The following is a 13558-nucleotide window of genomic DNA, read 5'->3' as shown; positions in this document are numbered from 1 at the left end:
CAATTATAACGAGGGGCCGACCTAGAGGTTAGGGGGGAATGGCATGTGCCCCACCCTAAATTATTTTTCTCCCATGATAACTAGTACTAAACTGTCTAATACTCATTTAAACTCAACATTAGTTACCATAACCTAGTTATGTGCCACATACCAAAAACAATCTTGCGTCCGCCCCTGATTATAACAGAATCAGATTATGCTTATACGTAAATATTTAAGCTTTATTTCATGTAATGAGTCGCAAAATGAAGCGAACTCATGTTAATATCACACATGAACATGTCGACTACATACAAACACACACACACCGAAACATTTTCAATTATACCAGAATGAGATTATGCTTATGTAAATGCATAACCTTTATTTTATATAATGAGTCGCAAACTGAAGTGAACTCATGTTTTTTTTTAATGTACTGTATTAGAATATACACTAGTAGATATTCTGTTGCTCATGTTAATATCGCACATGAACATGTCGACGACGACAGACACACTCACACAACCCAAACAGATTCCATTATAACAGACAACTGAAGCTTAGAACTGCAGCTAGAGCTTGTAGCTATCGCTTGCGTTCGTCGTGTTGCACATGTAACATACGCATCCAAGATTCTCGGTGATATGTCCAACACAGCGTCCTCCGCCAACGGCACGCTTGATCAAACGACAATAACAATCACATAATGGTGGTTGTTTAACACATAGTCTATCGACGTCACCGCGGGAGTCTATTGCACACCCAGGCTCCCCCACTTCTATCTCTGCCGCCGCTTCTGTTCATATACCATTTACGTCTCCATTTGATTGTTTCAAATATAATTTTAAAAAGGAATTTACGGTTTTAATACAATTTATTTTTCATCGATTTCTCATAAATTATTTTAATTACAAAGTACGATACAATTTTTGTTCATAAGACAATATGTTAAAATTCAAAACTAAACGCAACAAACAATAAATTCAGAAGTGGATTTAACTAATTGTCACTAACAAAGGAAAAACTTGTTTTTGAATAAGTAAGATCAGACCATGTTTTTTTTTTTTTGAAACTGAGATCAGACCATGTTAAATATAAGTAAAGAGGTTATGTGTTTCTAGGCCCTTTCATCCCCTAGTGCAAAGGTCAGACCATGTTAAATTTGGACTCTTATATTTTTATCAGGTAATCAGGTTTAATTTGCTTAGACGAACTCACTAGTGGTATATATGTTATTGGATTTTTTATCTTTTTTTTTCTTTTAAAGTTGATAACCTTGTAAAAATAATGAATACATTAAGAAAAGATAAAAGTTTTAATCACTATACCAACTCTTTGCCCTTCTTTGGTAAAGAAAAACTTTTTATTAGTAACAAGCACAACTAGTACAGCTATATATCCAATCTCAAAATCTTAGTAAAACATGGATTAAACTCACTGGAGATAACGAAGAAGAGGACAGCGATGATGAACACTGACTTTGTTGTCTTTCCCATTTTCTCTCTATTCAGATATGTCTCTCGCTCCAAGTTATGCTGTTTTGTCTAAGTGGCGTCTAAAGTACTTGTCGTGCTATTCATCTTTTAAAGACCTTCAAACCCACTAGGCTTTTTCATTAACTTCCTTGCAACCACTCATATAAATGAATCCGATAAGAAATATCATAGTGAGTGGTCTGTGGAGAGTAGATACAATACGGACCATCGTCTTAAATCATTTCAATTACTCATAATTTTATCCGACTATAGGTCCCATAATGTATTAATTTTTCAGAAATATCAAACGTATATAAGGAGACCAAACATTTGACAGAACAAACCAAAAAACATCAATTCAATTTCAAACAACTCTTGAGTTTTTTACTGTTAACTGATGTTAAAGTATAATTACAGAAAACTAAGTCGTAGTTCTCTTTATTTATTTTATTTATTTCACTTAATGCTATTAATTAAGTTACTACTTGGATATTATTACACAAACCATGATACATACAAGATTCAAACACAAGGCGTCTGCGTCTACGGCCAAAAGTATGTAACGATCGCTTAGAATTTGATTTAAGGCGTGTTGCTGCAGAAATCGCATAAGCATTTCATACCAGTGCCGGCCTCTGAACGGCATTTTCCACCTTTCGCGCCGCCCTTGTTCTGACGGCATCTCCGATAACAGAACAACGGATATATCCGAGGCGCGCAGAAGCTGAAACCCACGTCGCCTCCGTATTCTTTAAGACATTTTCTATCCTGCGCTTCTGTCTCGTGCACTTCTGCTCATTTCATATAAAGATACTTAAGAAAATATACGTTACATATTGATATAGTATAACGAAATATTGCATGCGATCACCAAGAGGCACCATGAATCCAATGAATCAGTTTTTTTTTTTTACAAAATGAGAAATTCAGAGTTAGTTAATTTACCAAAGATAACCAGACAGAGGATGAAAAATATGGCGAGGGAAGAAACTGACTTCGTTGTCATTGCCCTATCTCTCTCTACTCTCTCGCTTTACACTATTTCACTTTTTTTTCTCTGGACTTAAACGTATGTATAAATATGCTCATACTCTACACTTGTCGTGATGATATGCTATTTATTTATTTTGAGGTTGTAATGAAAAAATTGGCATGCTAAAACACGAGTCACGTTAGCTGCCATCATGAAAAAACAAAACAATAGCGTGGCTCTGAGGACTGAGTCAACTTGGGATTGACTCGGAGGGCAAGTGACCCATCAGATCATTATAGGGGACCGGAGAGAGGAAATATTTTGATTCTTGTGGCTGGCAACAGAGAGCAGCTGGCATTATGTGGGATAGACACATCAGATGCTGAGTCGCAAGCATGGTCGAACTCGCTTATTAGAGTATCTATCTCAAGGGGTATTTCAAAAATAAAAAGTTAAAAGGAAATAAAAAATAAAAATAAAAACAAATAGAAGAGAGAAAAGGAAAGTAATTTTTGGTATGAAAGACTCAAAAAAACAAACCTAAGACTATGATTAACTCGGGTTTTTAGGGTGAAGTTATTAGCTTCGGTTAAGAACCGTTTCTTAGCTTTTAACTAAAAAAAGCTAAGAACCGGCTCTTAAATAAGAGTTATAAGAGCCGGTTCTTAACCGAAAAGTTTAAAAAAAATAAAATAAAAATAAAAAAGTGTCAAATCATGAGTTAAAAACCCCAAATTAAGAGTCTGGTTTAATCATGCTCTAAGAGATTCATTTAAAAAATTTCATTTTTATCAATTAATATATTAAATATTAAAATTTATTGTAGATTTAAACGTGAATCAATCGAACGGCAGTCAGACACAGTAATATAGCTTCTTCTTTTTTTACTAAACAGTACATATCTACATGCATGTGATTGTTAAATGAATGTTTTTGAAACACGTAGATATTTTCTTTGGTTCGGATTATTCTTTTGGCTTATGAAAAGTTGCGAATTATGAAAGTTAATAGTTACTGTTTTAGCCTCTAGCTATAACAATGCCAACCATATGATCAATCATCAAACCAAGTGAGCCTCAGCTATTTGGATTAAATGTCGCATATTTGTTATTATATATACAAATATTGATACTTGTAATGTCTCCTATAACAATTATTTTATAAATATAAAATTAAACGGAATATATTTCTTATTTTTTATATTATTTAACCATACTTACCACTATACCAGAGATAACTAAGAAGAAGACAAAGAGTAATATGAAGTTAATTACTAACAAAATCTCTGTTAATAAACTTACCACTATACCAGAGATAACTAAGAAGAAGACAACAAAGATGGTAACGGGTTTTATTGCCTTTGCCATTTTCTCTGTGTCTCACTTTTGGTTTGTCTTTTCATATGTAGTTGAACCAGAGCCGGACTTGAACCTAGTTTTATGAAACATTGGAATGGGGCCCCCACTTTCAACTTTTTCTTTTATATGTACGTATGTAAGTATGTTGATCAGTTGATATATGTAAACTTAAATGCACAGAAAAATTAAAAGGGAAAGTTTCGGTAGTGCCGTAGTGGTGTAAATAATAAATATTTATATATAGGGTTATAGACTCATAGGTACCTGATTTAGTTGATGTTATGATAAATCTAAAAAGGTAAAAAAGCACGATATCTTTAATTTGCTACGCGAAACTTGTCATACTTGCCTTCATCTCCATAGAATCAACTTTTTTTGTTCATGTATAAAAAAACCAGATTTTTTTTGTTTCTTACGTGAAATCAATTTTTTTTTGTTTTGGATAGGGCCCCTGAGAGCTCAGGTCCGGCTCTGAGTTGAACACTTGGTGTTGGTTCTATGCTATTTATCTTCAGAACCAAACCGTTTTGCTTAGTTATACAGAGCCGAACTATACCAAAACTAATTTTCCAAGAGTACAACATCAGTAACTTGGCTTAGACATCAAACTTCTTATTCTCTGATTTATATAAAAGGACAAACATATACAGTATCCCGACTCCACTATGCCAAAACTGTCTTTATCCCTAGCTCATACCTTTTCTTATAAGTAAACTAATATATGGAGAAATAAAAAACATTCTTTCACAAGGGATAACATAACTGAGCAGTAGATGCTATAAGCCTGTTCCTAGGTAACAGTTGCTGCCGGCAGAACTACCTATAGGCGCAGGCAAATCACGAACCAGGAACTTCACCGTGTGTTTTCCCATACCATATAATATCTCCAAGCACTCTTGGAGATCAGAATCTGTAACCAGCATCACCCATTCTTCTTCATCGTCTAAGTACTTGAGTTGAAACGACTCCTCCTGCAGTTTAAAACGTTTCCCAACTTCTTTGTACAGCTGAGAACACCCAAGCGACGGCACGAACTTGAAACGTATTGTGTCTTCTCTGTAAGTAGCTTTTACAGTGAGCTTTGTTGATCCACTCTCGCTGCTGTTGCTTTTCTGTGTTCTAACTTGGTTACTATCGTCCATGGAAGTCGATGAGCTTCGTAGCATAACTGCACCTGATCCATTTGATGAACCTGACATGCTGCATGACACGGACTGGTTCGGTTCGTTGATACTGCCACTGCATCTGATTGCCTGAGAGCTTAAGTTGCCATTGTTCTTTATTCCTTCACTGCAATGGAAGCTAGATTGTTCAGCCATCCAAGCCCATTGCTGACCACTCGCATTAACCTCCACGAATGATCCTGCACAACCAGAAAGTGGCTTCAGATTATAGTCTCTCCATCCAAGCCTTATGGTATAGAGATTTTGTTACCGTTTGTGATGATATCCTCCTCTAACTTGATTTCATTGTCGACTGATTTAGCTTCCAAGAGCTCAAACGAAGTATCTTGAGCCGCCACATCTTCCTGACCTCTAACAGGATCCTTCTGGGTATCAAGTTCTTTGATAAAAGGGCAAACTGCTACAAACTCGCCTGTCGCTGAGTCAAACTTGAGTCCTCCTTCCACACCTTGGACAGAGTCAAGCACCGTCTGTATTTTCCTTAACGACCTGTTCACTTTGTTTATCTTACGAGATGGCCACCTCATGATCCCATGTTGTCTGCATATCCGTTTTAGCGTAGTGGGACAAACTGCAAGATTAGATACAAACTCAAGCGTAAGAAAAAGTTTGTCTGGTAATAGAAACGCATCCATCCTGAGAGAAACTGTGGAAATCTCACCACCAAGGCTTTTTGCAGCATCCTTTAGACTCCCAGAAAAATGTTGTTGCAGAACACTTAAGCTCACATTTTTCTCTGTTGTGCTTTTCTTCTTCTCTTGTGTTCTAGCTTTGCTCATTTCCTATCAAGAAATTTAAGAAAAAAATCAATGCTCAATCTAGTAAGTTCGGTTCACAATATCTATAGAAGAACCAAATTGCATCACATACCTGCTCATAAGTGCCTTGAGAGCCTGCACTACTGTTATCTTTATCAGAGGACATATCCGAAAATATATTTCTAGTAGAGTTAAGTTCTGAATCTGATAACATTGTCCGGAAGTTTCCTGAACATTTAGCTTTACTCACTTCTTTGTTAGTTTCCCCTACATCTGAAACGGTTCTAAGAGTTCGACAAATTCTCTGCATAGTACCCGAAAGGCTGTCTAATAGAAGCTGCTGCTCCAAGCTTCCTTTCATATTTACAGGCAAGAACAGTTCAAGTATGTAATCATCTTCACCAGTGTAAGTGCTCCTCAGTTTTATAGCAACAGCAGCATTCAGACCGTACTTTCGAGCATGCTGAACAAGAGGGTACTCACTGATGTCATAAGCCTTCACATCAGAAGCAAAGAACGGCTGGTTTGATACGAAAGCTTTGCCGACGATTCCTTCCTTTGCTCTTAGACAATGCTCCAAACAAACGTGCACAAAGCCTTCCATCTCCGTATCATTCACATAACAAGCTGTTTCCTCTACGCAAAGAACACAACTTTCACCTGATTGATTCTTTCCCCCCTTGCCGTAACTACAAGGAATCCAGGCTAGAGCTAAAGGCAACCTGTGTGCGTGACATACTGCTCGGAGAACATCTTGTATTTCAGCTAAAGCGTCTCTTTGATTACTGGAGAGGAACTGAAAAGCAGACAAACCATTAGATTGAGGCATAAAGTGACGATAAATAATGGGGTTGTATTGTACATACATAGTAAGCTATTGTTTGGTTCAGATGTTACCTGAGGGCGAGGGCTCGCTGATGTCCGTAAGTTTACAGCCTGAAAAGTAAAAAGGAAAAAGAAAACATGAATCTCTCTGCTAATACAGGGAATCAGTAACTGTATTTTGTAACCTCAGGTTGCAACCACCCACAACATACTGTCTAGAGAGCTGCCTTGGAAGCTGTCATTGACAAAGGCAGAAGACTCGGGCAGTTCTTAAGCCAACAAAGATTTGTCAGACCCTAAATCAAGTTTTCATAAAGTTTAAAAGTAGTTTTATGCACTTCCTGCTGCAAAAGACATCAACATCCAGATTGTTTAAGACAAGATTGACACAAGTTCTCTACGTTCAAATGGTTTTCCCTAGAATGTTGGGAAGAGCCTAGAACTCAACCAGATTAAATCTACTCTTCATGCTTTTGACTTGGGAGTTTTACTAGCTAACATGTGTTGATCTGACGAAAATAATGTTCAGTGAAAGCAAAAATACATATAAGCAAAGAGAGGGAATATGAATCAACCTGGAGAGCACGGCAAACAGAGTCCATCTCCGTATCAAAATTAGGCTTTTCCTTGGAAGTGACAAGCTCCATGACGGCACAACAAGTTGTCCCAGAAGCTTCAAGGATAGGTATTGCAATGGAGCCACGGACTTCATTATCTATTGCATGCTTCATACGCAGATACTCATCCGTCTTGTAATACACAACGTTTGACGTCCATTCAGGTACTCCGGAGATGAAGACACGGCCAGGAAGACCCGGAAAAGAACACTGATTTGCTTCAGAGGCAAAAGTGAATTTCCTCGAGACTTCACGGTACTGGGACAGCCTCGGGTCAAGCAAATAGGCCTGATCACATGTACTGAGCACGTGCTGGTCTCCTATCTTAATAGGAGTCCAAACTTGAGCTAAAATTCCCTCTCCTGAACCTGAGGACTCTAAAAACAAGCTTAATGCCTTGAGCATCTTCTCATCTAGCGAGTGGCTCAAAGACCTGGGAATAGTACAGTTCATCAAGTTGGGAATAGCCACCCTGCGTCGTTTGCCAGTTAACTCATCACCATCGAACGAGCGATGAAACTGAGAGCTCGTTTCCTGTATTGACAGTCTTTCTTCACCATAGTAAGAGCTTTCCAAATCATGGAACGAACGAGTAAGACCTGATGAAGTGATAGCGCCAAAGGGCATAGGCTGGGAGGTCGTCGACAGACCATATTGAGCAAACAAGATATCAGTAGCGGAAGAAGGGCTGTTGCACCATGTGGAGAAAGAGTCGAAATTCATAAGCTCAGAGTTGGAAGATGAGTTAAACATATCGTCAGAGATCAGATTCCTAACACCAGAACCAAAGCTGAAACCATCCATCTCTTCTGTTGACATATCTTGATAACCAAACACCTTGTCTCTGGAAGCAAAAGGGTGTTCCATAACGTTGATGATTAGCTGACTCTACAACAACAACAACAACAACAAGTATTGATCTTTATTCAAAATATTCAAAGAAAGGATCTTTCAATTGAATCTTACAAAGCAAAGGAGGATTCTTGAAAACGCTCTCACGTAGCAACTTTAATGAATCAAACCTCCATCAATACCCTACAACATAGAAGACGTCACAAAAATCAATTCAAGAAACTGTTCCCAATAAGTACACAGAAGAACTTTGAAACTGGCAAGAAAGCCTCAAACTTTTTTTTTTTTATCTTAAAAAGGGGGAAAACTTTCAAAGAGGACAAAAGTCACCGCAGCAAAAAAAAAAAAAAACAAAAAAAGCCCAAAATTCCACAAAATTGCGAAAATCAGCACCACATTTGTTAGCAAACAACACGTAATTGCAAAACTCCAAACTTGAACTTTAGTAAGACACCAAAGTTCTGAGTTTTCGAACTCAAAAGGGAGACGACACTACCACGAGTGGTCTTCCTTGAAGAGAAATTACGGCGAGAGATAAAAAAAAAAAAAAAAAAAAAAAACAGAGCTTTTTAAGCTAAAAGTAGAAGGTTCGGTTTGTTTCCATTAACAGATATTGCGTGGGGGGGAAAGACTTACGCTTTAAGCACTGGAGGAAGATACTACTACATCAGCAGAGTGATATATGGCCGCTTACATTAATGGAATACTCGTAAGCTTTGCAACGAAAGGAATAGACTTTGGAATCGATTCGGTCTCTCTCTCTGTATCTTGAGAGCTTGTGTGCTTGCGTAAGCAACAGAACGATGCGTTTTGATAAGAGTTATCCACGTGTGACGACGTGAAAGGAACTGGGATTGTTATTTATTATCCAAAATTAGATAAATATTTTAATTTGGGAATCCTTGGACAGGTGTCTTCATATGTCAGTCAGAGAATATGTTTTACAAAACCGACAACTACTATTGTTGATAAATATATAAATATCTTAATTAATCTTATGGTATAAATAATAATATAGTATTTTTTATATCCCGTGATGACACTAACACATTTTTATGTTCCAAAAATAAAAACTGTATAAATTAATAATGTTGGGATTCTAATATTTTATTAATTTACAGAAAAAAATTTAGAATTTTTTTATTTTTAAAACTCGACATTCATATTGGTTTTATTATATTATTTGGTGTATATAAAATATGTTACACAGAATTTAAATGTGATTTTAGATATAATTTTATTAAATTTCATCAAAATATATTAAATAATTTCATTGTAGATATGCAAAAAAAAATATAATGGCTTGCTTGTACTTATATAAAATGTATATACATATAAATTATTAATTTATAATTTTAAAAAGACGTATGTTTATATAAAATTTTCTAAATAAATATTATTTTATTATCTTATCTATTTGTGTTATATTTTGAACTAATCCAATTTAAAACCTAATTTTTTTATTAATTTATGGTGTATATTTATTAATTTATGAAATATTGCTTTATAATTTCTACCGCCACATGTTTTAGTTTTAAAAATAATATAAGAGACAATGGTTAAAATATCATTTCGTAAAAGATACAAAATACATATAATATTAAGGTTAAATGATTAAAATTAGTATTTAGATTTTTTGAGATGAAATTTAGGAATTAGAGTTTTATGATTTAAGATTTAGATATAAAATTTAGACTAATTATTTTTTTTAATTAGAATATTTATTTATATTAAATATACTATTATTTTTGTGCTACTTATTAAATATGCTATTCATTATTGATAACTAATCTTTTTATTTTTACTAAAAGTTTTTTTAGTCATTTTTTTCTTTATATGTTATTTTATAATAACTTTTTGTGTGTTTTAAGAGAATCGTATTATATTTTATGTATGCAAACATGTAATTCATCCTCATATTTTATTAATTTACAGAAAAAAAATTAGATTTTTTTTATTTTTAAAACTCGACATTCATATTGGTTTTATTATATTATTTGGTGTATATAAAATACGTTACACAGAATTTAAGTGTGATTTTAGATATAATTTTATTAAATTTCATCAAAATATATTAAATAATTTCATTGTAGATATGCAAAAAAAAATATAATGGCTTGCTTGTACTTATATAAAATGTATATACATATAAATTATTAATTTATAATTTTAAAAAGACGTATGTTTATATAAAATTTTCTAAATAAATATTATTTTATTATCTTATCTATTTGTGTTATATTTTGAACTAATCCAATTTAAAACCTAATTTTTTTATTAATTTATGGTGTATATTTATTAATTTATGAAATATTGCTTTATAATTTCTACCGCCACATGTTTTAGTTTTAAAAATAATATAAGAGACAATGGTTAAAATATCATTTCGTAAAAGATACAAAATACATGTAATATTAGGGTTAAATGATTAAAATTAGTATTTAGATTTTTTGAGATGAAATTTAGGAATTAGAGTTTTATGATTTAAGATTTAGATATAAAATTTAGACTAATTATTTTTTTTAATTAGAATATTTATTTATATTAAATATACTATTATTTTTGTGCTACTTATTAAATATGCTATTCATTATTGATAACTAATCTTTTTATTTTTACTAAAAGTTTTTTTAGTCATTTTTTTCTTTATATGTTATTTTATAATAACTTTTTGTGTGTTTTAAGAGAATCGTATTATATTTTATGTATGCAAACATGTAATTCTTTTCATTGTATTGACCGAAAGTACAGATTATGGTCAGATTGCCGATAATACAGTCATCATCAAATGGTACTCCCATCGGTTTCGATGAGTCAATAATAGATTATATCCGACTTTTTTTTTTGGAATAAAAAACACACTATATCCTACTTGTTAGAACATGATTAACCCGAGCTCTTAATTTAGAGTTCTTAATTCATGATTTGACACTTTTTTTTTACACTTTTCGGCTAAGAACCGGCTCTTATATCTCTTATTTAAGAATCGGTTATTAGCTTTTCTTAGTTAAAAGCTAAGAAATAACCCTAAAAATCCGGGTTAATGTTGGTCTTAAAGCTCTAATTGTACATTACGGTTTTCTTAATCTTATTTTAGGTTTAGGAGATCAACAAAAGATGCATGAGATTTTTATACTGATTTATTTAGCCTTAAACCATCACTGATCGTTATAATATCCTTGTCTAATTATATTTTATCGTTCTGCTGATGTCACGAATGACCCACTTCCTCTCCTCTTACATTATAATATTCTTCATATATAAAGATGACGAAAGCTTGGTACTATACGAAGAATCTCGATCGGCCGATTAGATTCTCCTTTCGAGATTCGAATTACCTTTCAAGATTCTTCAAGCGTGGAATCTTCAATAGTATACAGCTTCTTCTTTTTTTGTCAACCTTCAATAGTATACAGCTATGCTATGTATCTTGCAAGACTTTGCATGTTCCCCTATTTGTTGTAATTAATCTTTTAAATTCTTTTCCATCTTTTATTGAGAATATATAACGTATGATTGTAAAATATCTATAACTTACTTTGGCAGCCTACTTATTTAGAGATGTTTGAATATATATTATGATGTACTATAATTAGATGACAAAATAAAAACTGTAGAATTGCACTAGACGACCTAGAAGAAACATCTAGAATACACGGAACTGTCGTGTAACTGGTGGTGCTTCCTTTTAATCCACTTGGGCTAGCTAACTAAGTTTTAGACTAAACAACTCTAGTTTCATTAATAATTTGTCCCACTTTCATAGAGTCAAATTTATGTCTAACAGACGTTAATTAGCGAAGGTGACTACTAGCTTTTTTCCGTGAAAATGAAAATAAAAGATATACTTTTAATCTTCGAATTGCAAGTAGTTAAATATAAGTAATTTACTAGGGTGAAAATCAAAATATTGAAGATAAGAACTAATTATTTGTTCTGTTTATAAATTCAAACGCTATAACTTATTATAGATATGAGCCATAAGTCATTTCCGATCGAATACTGTTCTAGGGTGAAAAGGAAATGAAACTTGGGAGACTGGCGTTCCATGCAATTAATATTTATTTGTTGTCTAATGTTAATTGTAGCAAGATTCGCTCATTGTCGGGACAAGTATGAAAATAGAATCTTTTGGATCAGTTATATGTGCATTAGATCCAAACTTAATATGAGTTTATAAACATCAAATCAATATTGTTTTGCAAGTAATGTCAAAATTGTCTCGTTGGTCGCTTTCTATCATCAAATATCAGATAGATGAACCAACATTTTCTCTTTCTGTTACGTGTGTTAATATTTGGTAATTACTATTTAACGAATATATTTGTTGTTGTACTTTAAATCTTCAAAGTGGTGATTAGAAAACAAAAGACTAAAAAGTTGTAATATTCTCACTCTCTCCTGTCTAATGTTGCTGTTTCCTTCATTTTCTGCAATAAGTGGTCTTCCACAACTCTGTAAAATTGAAAACTGGTTATAAATCTTAACATTTTAACCAAAAAAAGTTGTACTATTCTTTCAAGCATTAGCAATATGATGAATATAATCTTAGTGGATCGTATGCCACAAAGATTTTAACTTATTATCCAAGAATAGATAGTCCTTTTCACTTTTAAGTATAGGACATATCTAGACGATGGATCAATTTCAGCATGAAAGAGTAATAATAACTCTGTAATTTTAACTCTTCAGACCTCCCTTAGTATAAATTTCTAATACAAGATTCCTTTTTTTCTGTGAGTAAACAATCTCCTAAACAAAACCCACAAAATGTTTTACTTTTTGATGAAAAATATTTTAACTATCTAGGCCTAATAAAGATCATGGAAACCCAACAAGGATCCTAAAGGCCCATTTCCTAATTTCTCAAAAAGATAAAAGAACACTACATTGTAATAGCAAACTTTCCCGTCGATATTTAATATCATATAGTATAACAAATTGCAAACGCTCAGATCTTGTTCATCGTAAACATGGAGGGTCCAAATGGTGACATAGAAAATTAATGGGAATAGTCAATTCCTACTCATTCTTTAAAAATTATACCATTTATGAGGAATTTTCGCTGCGTTTGATTTCTTGTTATTTTCTTGAATTTTAAGAAACTATCACTACAAGAAAACACATGCTTAACGACGAAAATTAACGAGGAAAAACAATCCTCGTAAATTTGCGTCGAATTTACGACGAATTTACGTGAAAAACTAAAGTCATCGTTATTTCCTCGTAACGTAACGACAAAACTGTTTCGTCGTAAAGTGGATGTAATTTTACGAGTATTTTACGAGGAAAAACTATTTCCTCGTAAATACGACGTAAATTTTGCGTGGTATTTACGAGGGAATAGTTTACGTGTATTTAGCGAGGAAATTTTTGAATCCACCAACTTCATAGGTGTAACACGTTTTTTTTGCCAACCTAATTAATTTTCGTCGTAAATTCATAGCAAAATTACAACTACCAGATTCGAATTTTCCTATAAATATGGATGTTTGAACATCATTTTAAACACACCAACAACAAAAAACGTGAAA

The 13558-nt window shown here is 33.4% G+C and overlaps 2 protein-coding genes and 1 long non-coding RNA gene across 4 annotated transcripts; all 3 read right to left on the bottom strand.

Moving 5' to 3' along the window:
* Positions 1–203: 203 nt before the first annotated feature.
* LOC106332099 lies at positions 204–1588 on the bottom strand. The gene is made up of 2 exons (XR_001267992.1): positions 1421–1588; positions 204–778 (listed from the first exon to the last, which is right to left on the bottom strand). It is a non-coding gene; the product is annotated as an uncharacterized LOC106332099 (long non-coding RNA).
* Positions 1589–1947: 359 nt separating this feature from the next.
* On the bottom strand, positions 1948–2490 carry LOC106333929 (defensin-like protein 192). Its single transcript, XM_013772310.1, has 2 exons — positions 2403–2490; positions 1948–2248 (listed from the first exon to the last, which is right to left on the bottom strand). Exons 1-2 carry the CDS (start codon positions 2461–2463, stop codon positions 2040–2042), a joined length of 270 nt encoding a protein of 89 aa, XP_013627764.1. The 5' UTR covers positions 2464–2490; the 3' UTR covers positions 1948–2039.
* A 1894-nt stretch (positions 2491–4384) lies between these two features.
* LOC106336221 (protein NLP8-like) lies at positions 4385–8842 on the bottom strand. 2 transcript variants are annotated; one of them, XM_013774983.1, is made up of 8 exons: positions 8661–8842; positions 8139–8207; positions 7131–8060; positions 6628–6666; positions 5843–6526; positions 5634–5754; positions 5223–5543; positions 4385–5151 (listed from the first exon to the last, which is right to left on the bottom strand). In XM_013774983.1, the coding sequence occupies exons 3-8, from the start codon at positions 8037–8039 to the stop codon at positions 4565–4567; spliced, it is 2661 nt and encodes an 886-aa protein (XP_013630437.1). In that variant the 5' UTR covers positions 8040–8060; positions 8139–8207; positions 8661–8842; the 3' UTR covers positions 4385–4564. The 2 variants fall into 2 exon arrangements, with proteins under 2 accessions (XP_013630437.1, XP_013630436.1); XM_013774982.1 differs by having other exon boundaries at positions 5223–5754.
* Between the last annotated feature and the right edge of the window lie 4716 nt (positions 8843–13558).

Source organism: Brassica oleracea, chromosome C3 (genome assembly GCF_000695525.1).
Source record: "Brassica oleracea var. oleracea cultivar TO1000 chromosome C3, BOL, whole genome shotgun sequence".
NCBI lineage: Eukaryota > Viridiplantae > Streptophyta > Magnoliopsida > Brassicales > Brassicaceae > Brassica > Brassica oleracea.
This window is presented reverse-complemented; position numbering and strand designations above follow the sequence as displayed.

Bases quoted from the DNA above. Each gene is read 5' to 3' on its own strand.
- LOC106333929 (XM_013772310.1), bottom strand. From the start codon at position 2,463: ATGACAACGAAGTCAGTTTCTTCCCTCGCCATATTTTTCATCCTCTGT. The intron at 2,249-2,402 runs GTAAATTAACTA...TGAAATGAGCAG, and splicing joins CCTCTGTCTGGTTATCTTTG to AAGTGCACGAGACAGAAGCG.
- LOC106336221 (XM_013774982.1), bottom strand. From the start codon at position 8,039: ATGGAACACCCTTTTGCTTCCAGAGACAAGGTGTTTGGTTATCAAGAT. The intron at 5,755-5,842 runs GTATGTGATGCA...ATTTCTTGATAG, and splicing joins CTCAAGGCACTTATGAGCAG to GAAATGAGCAAAGCTAGAAC. The intron at 5,152-5,222 runs GTAACAAAATCT...CTGGTTGTGCAG, and splicing joins GGAGGATATCATCACAAACG to GATCATTCGTGGAGGTTAAT.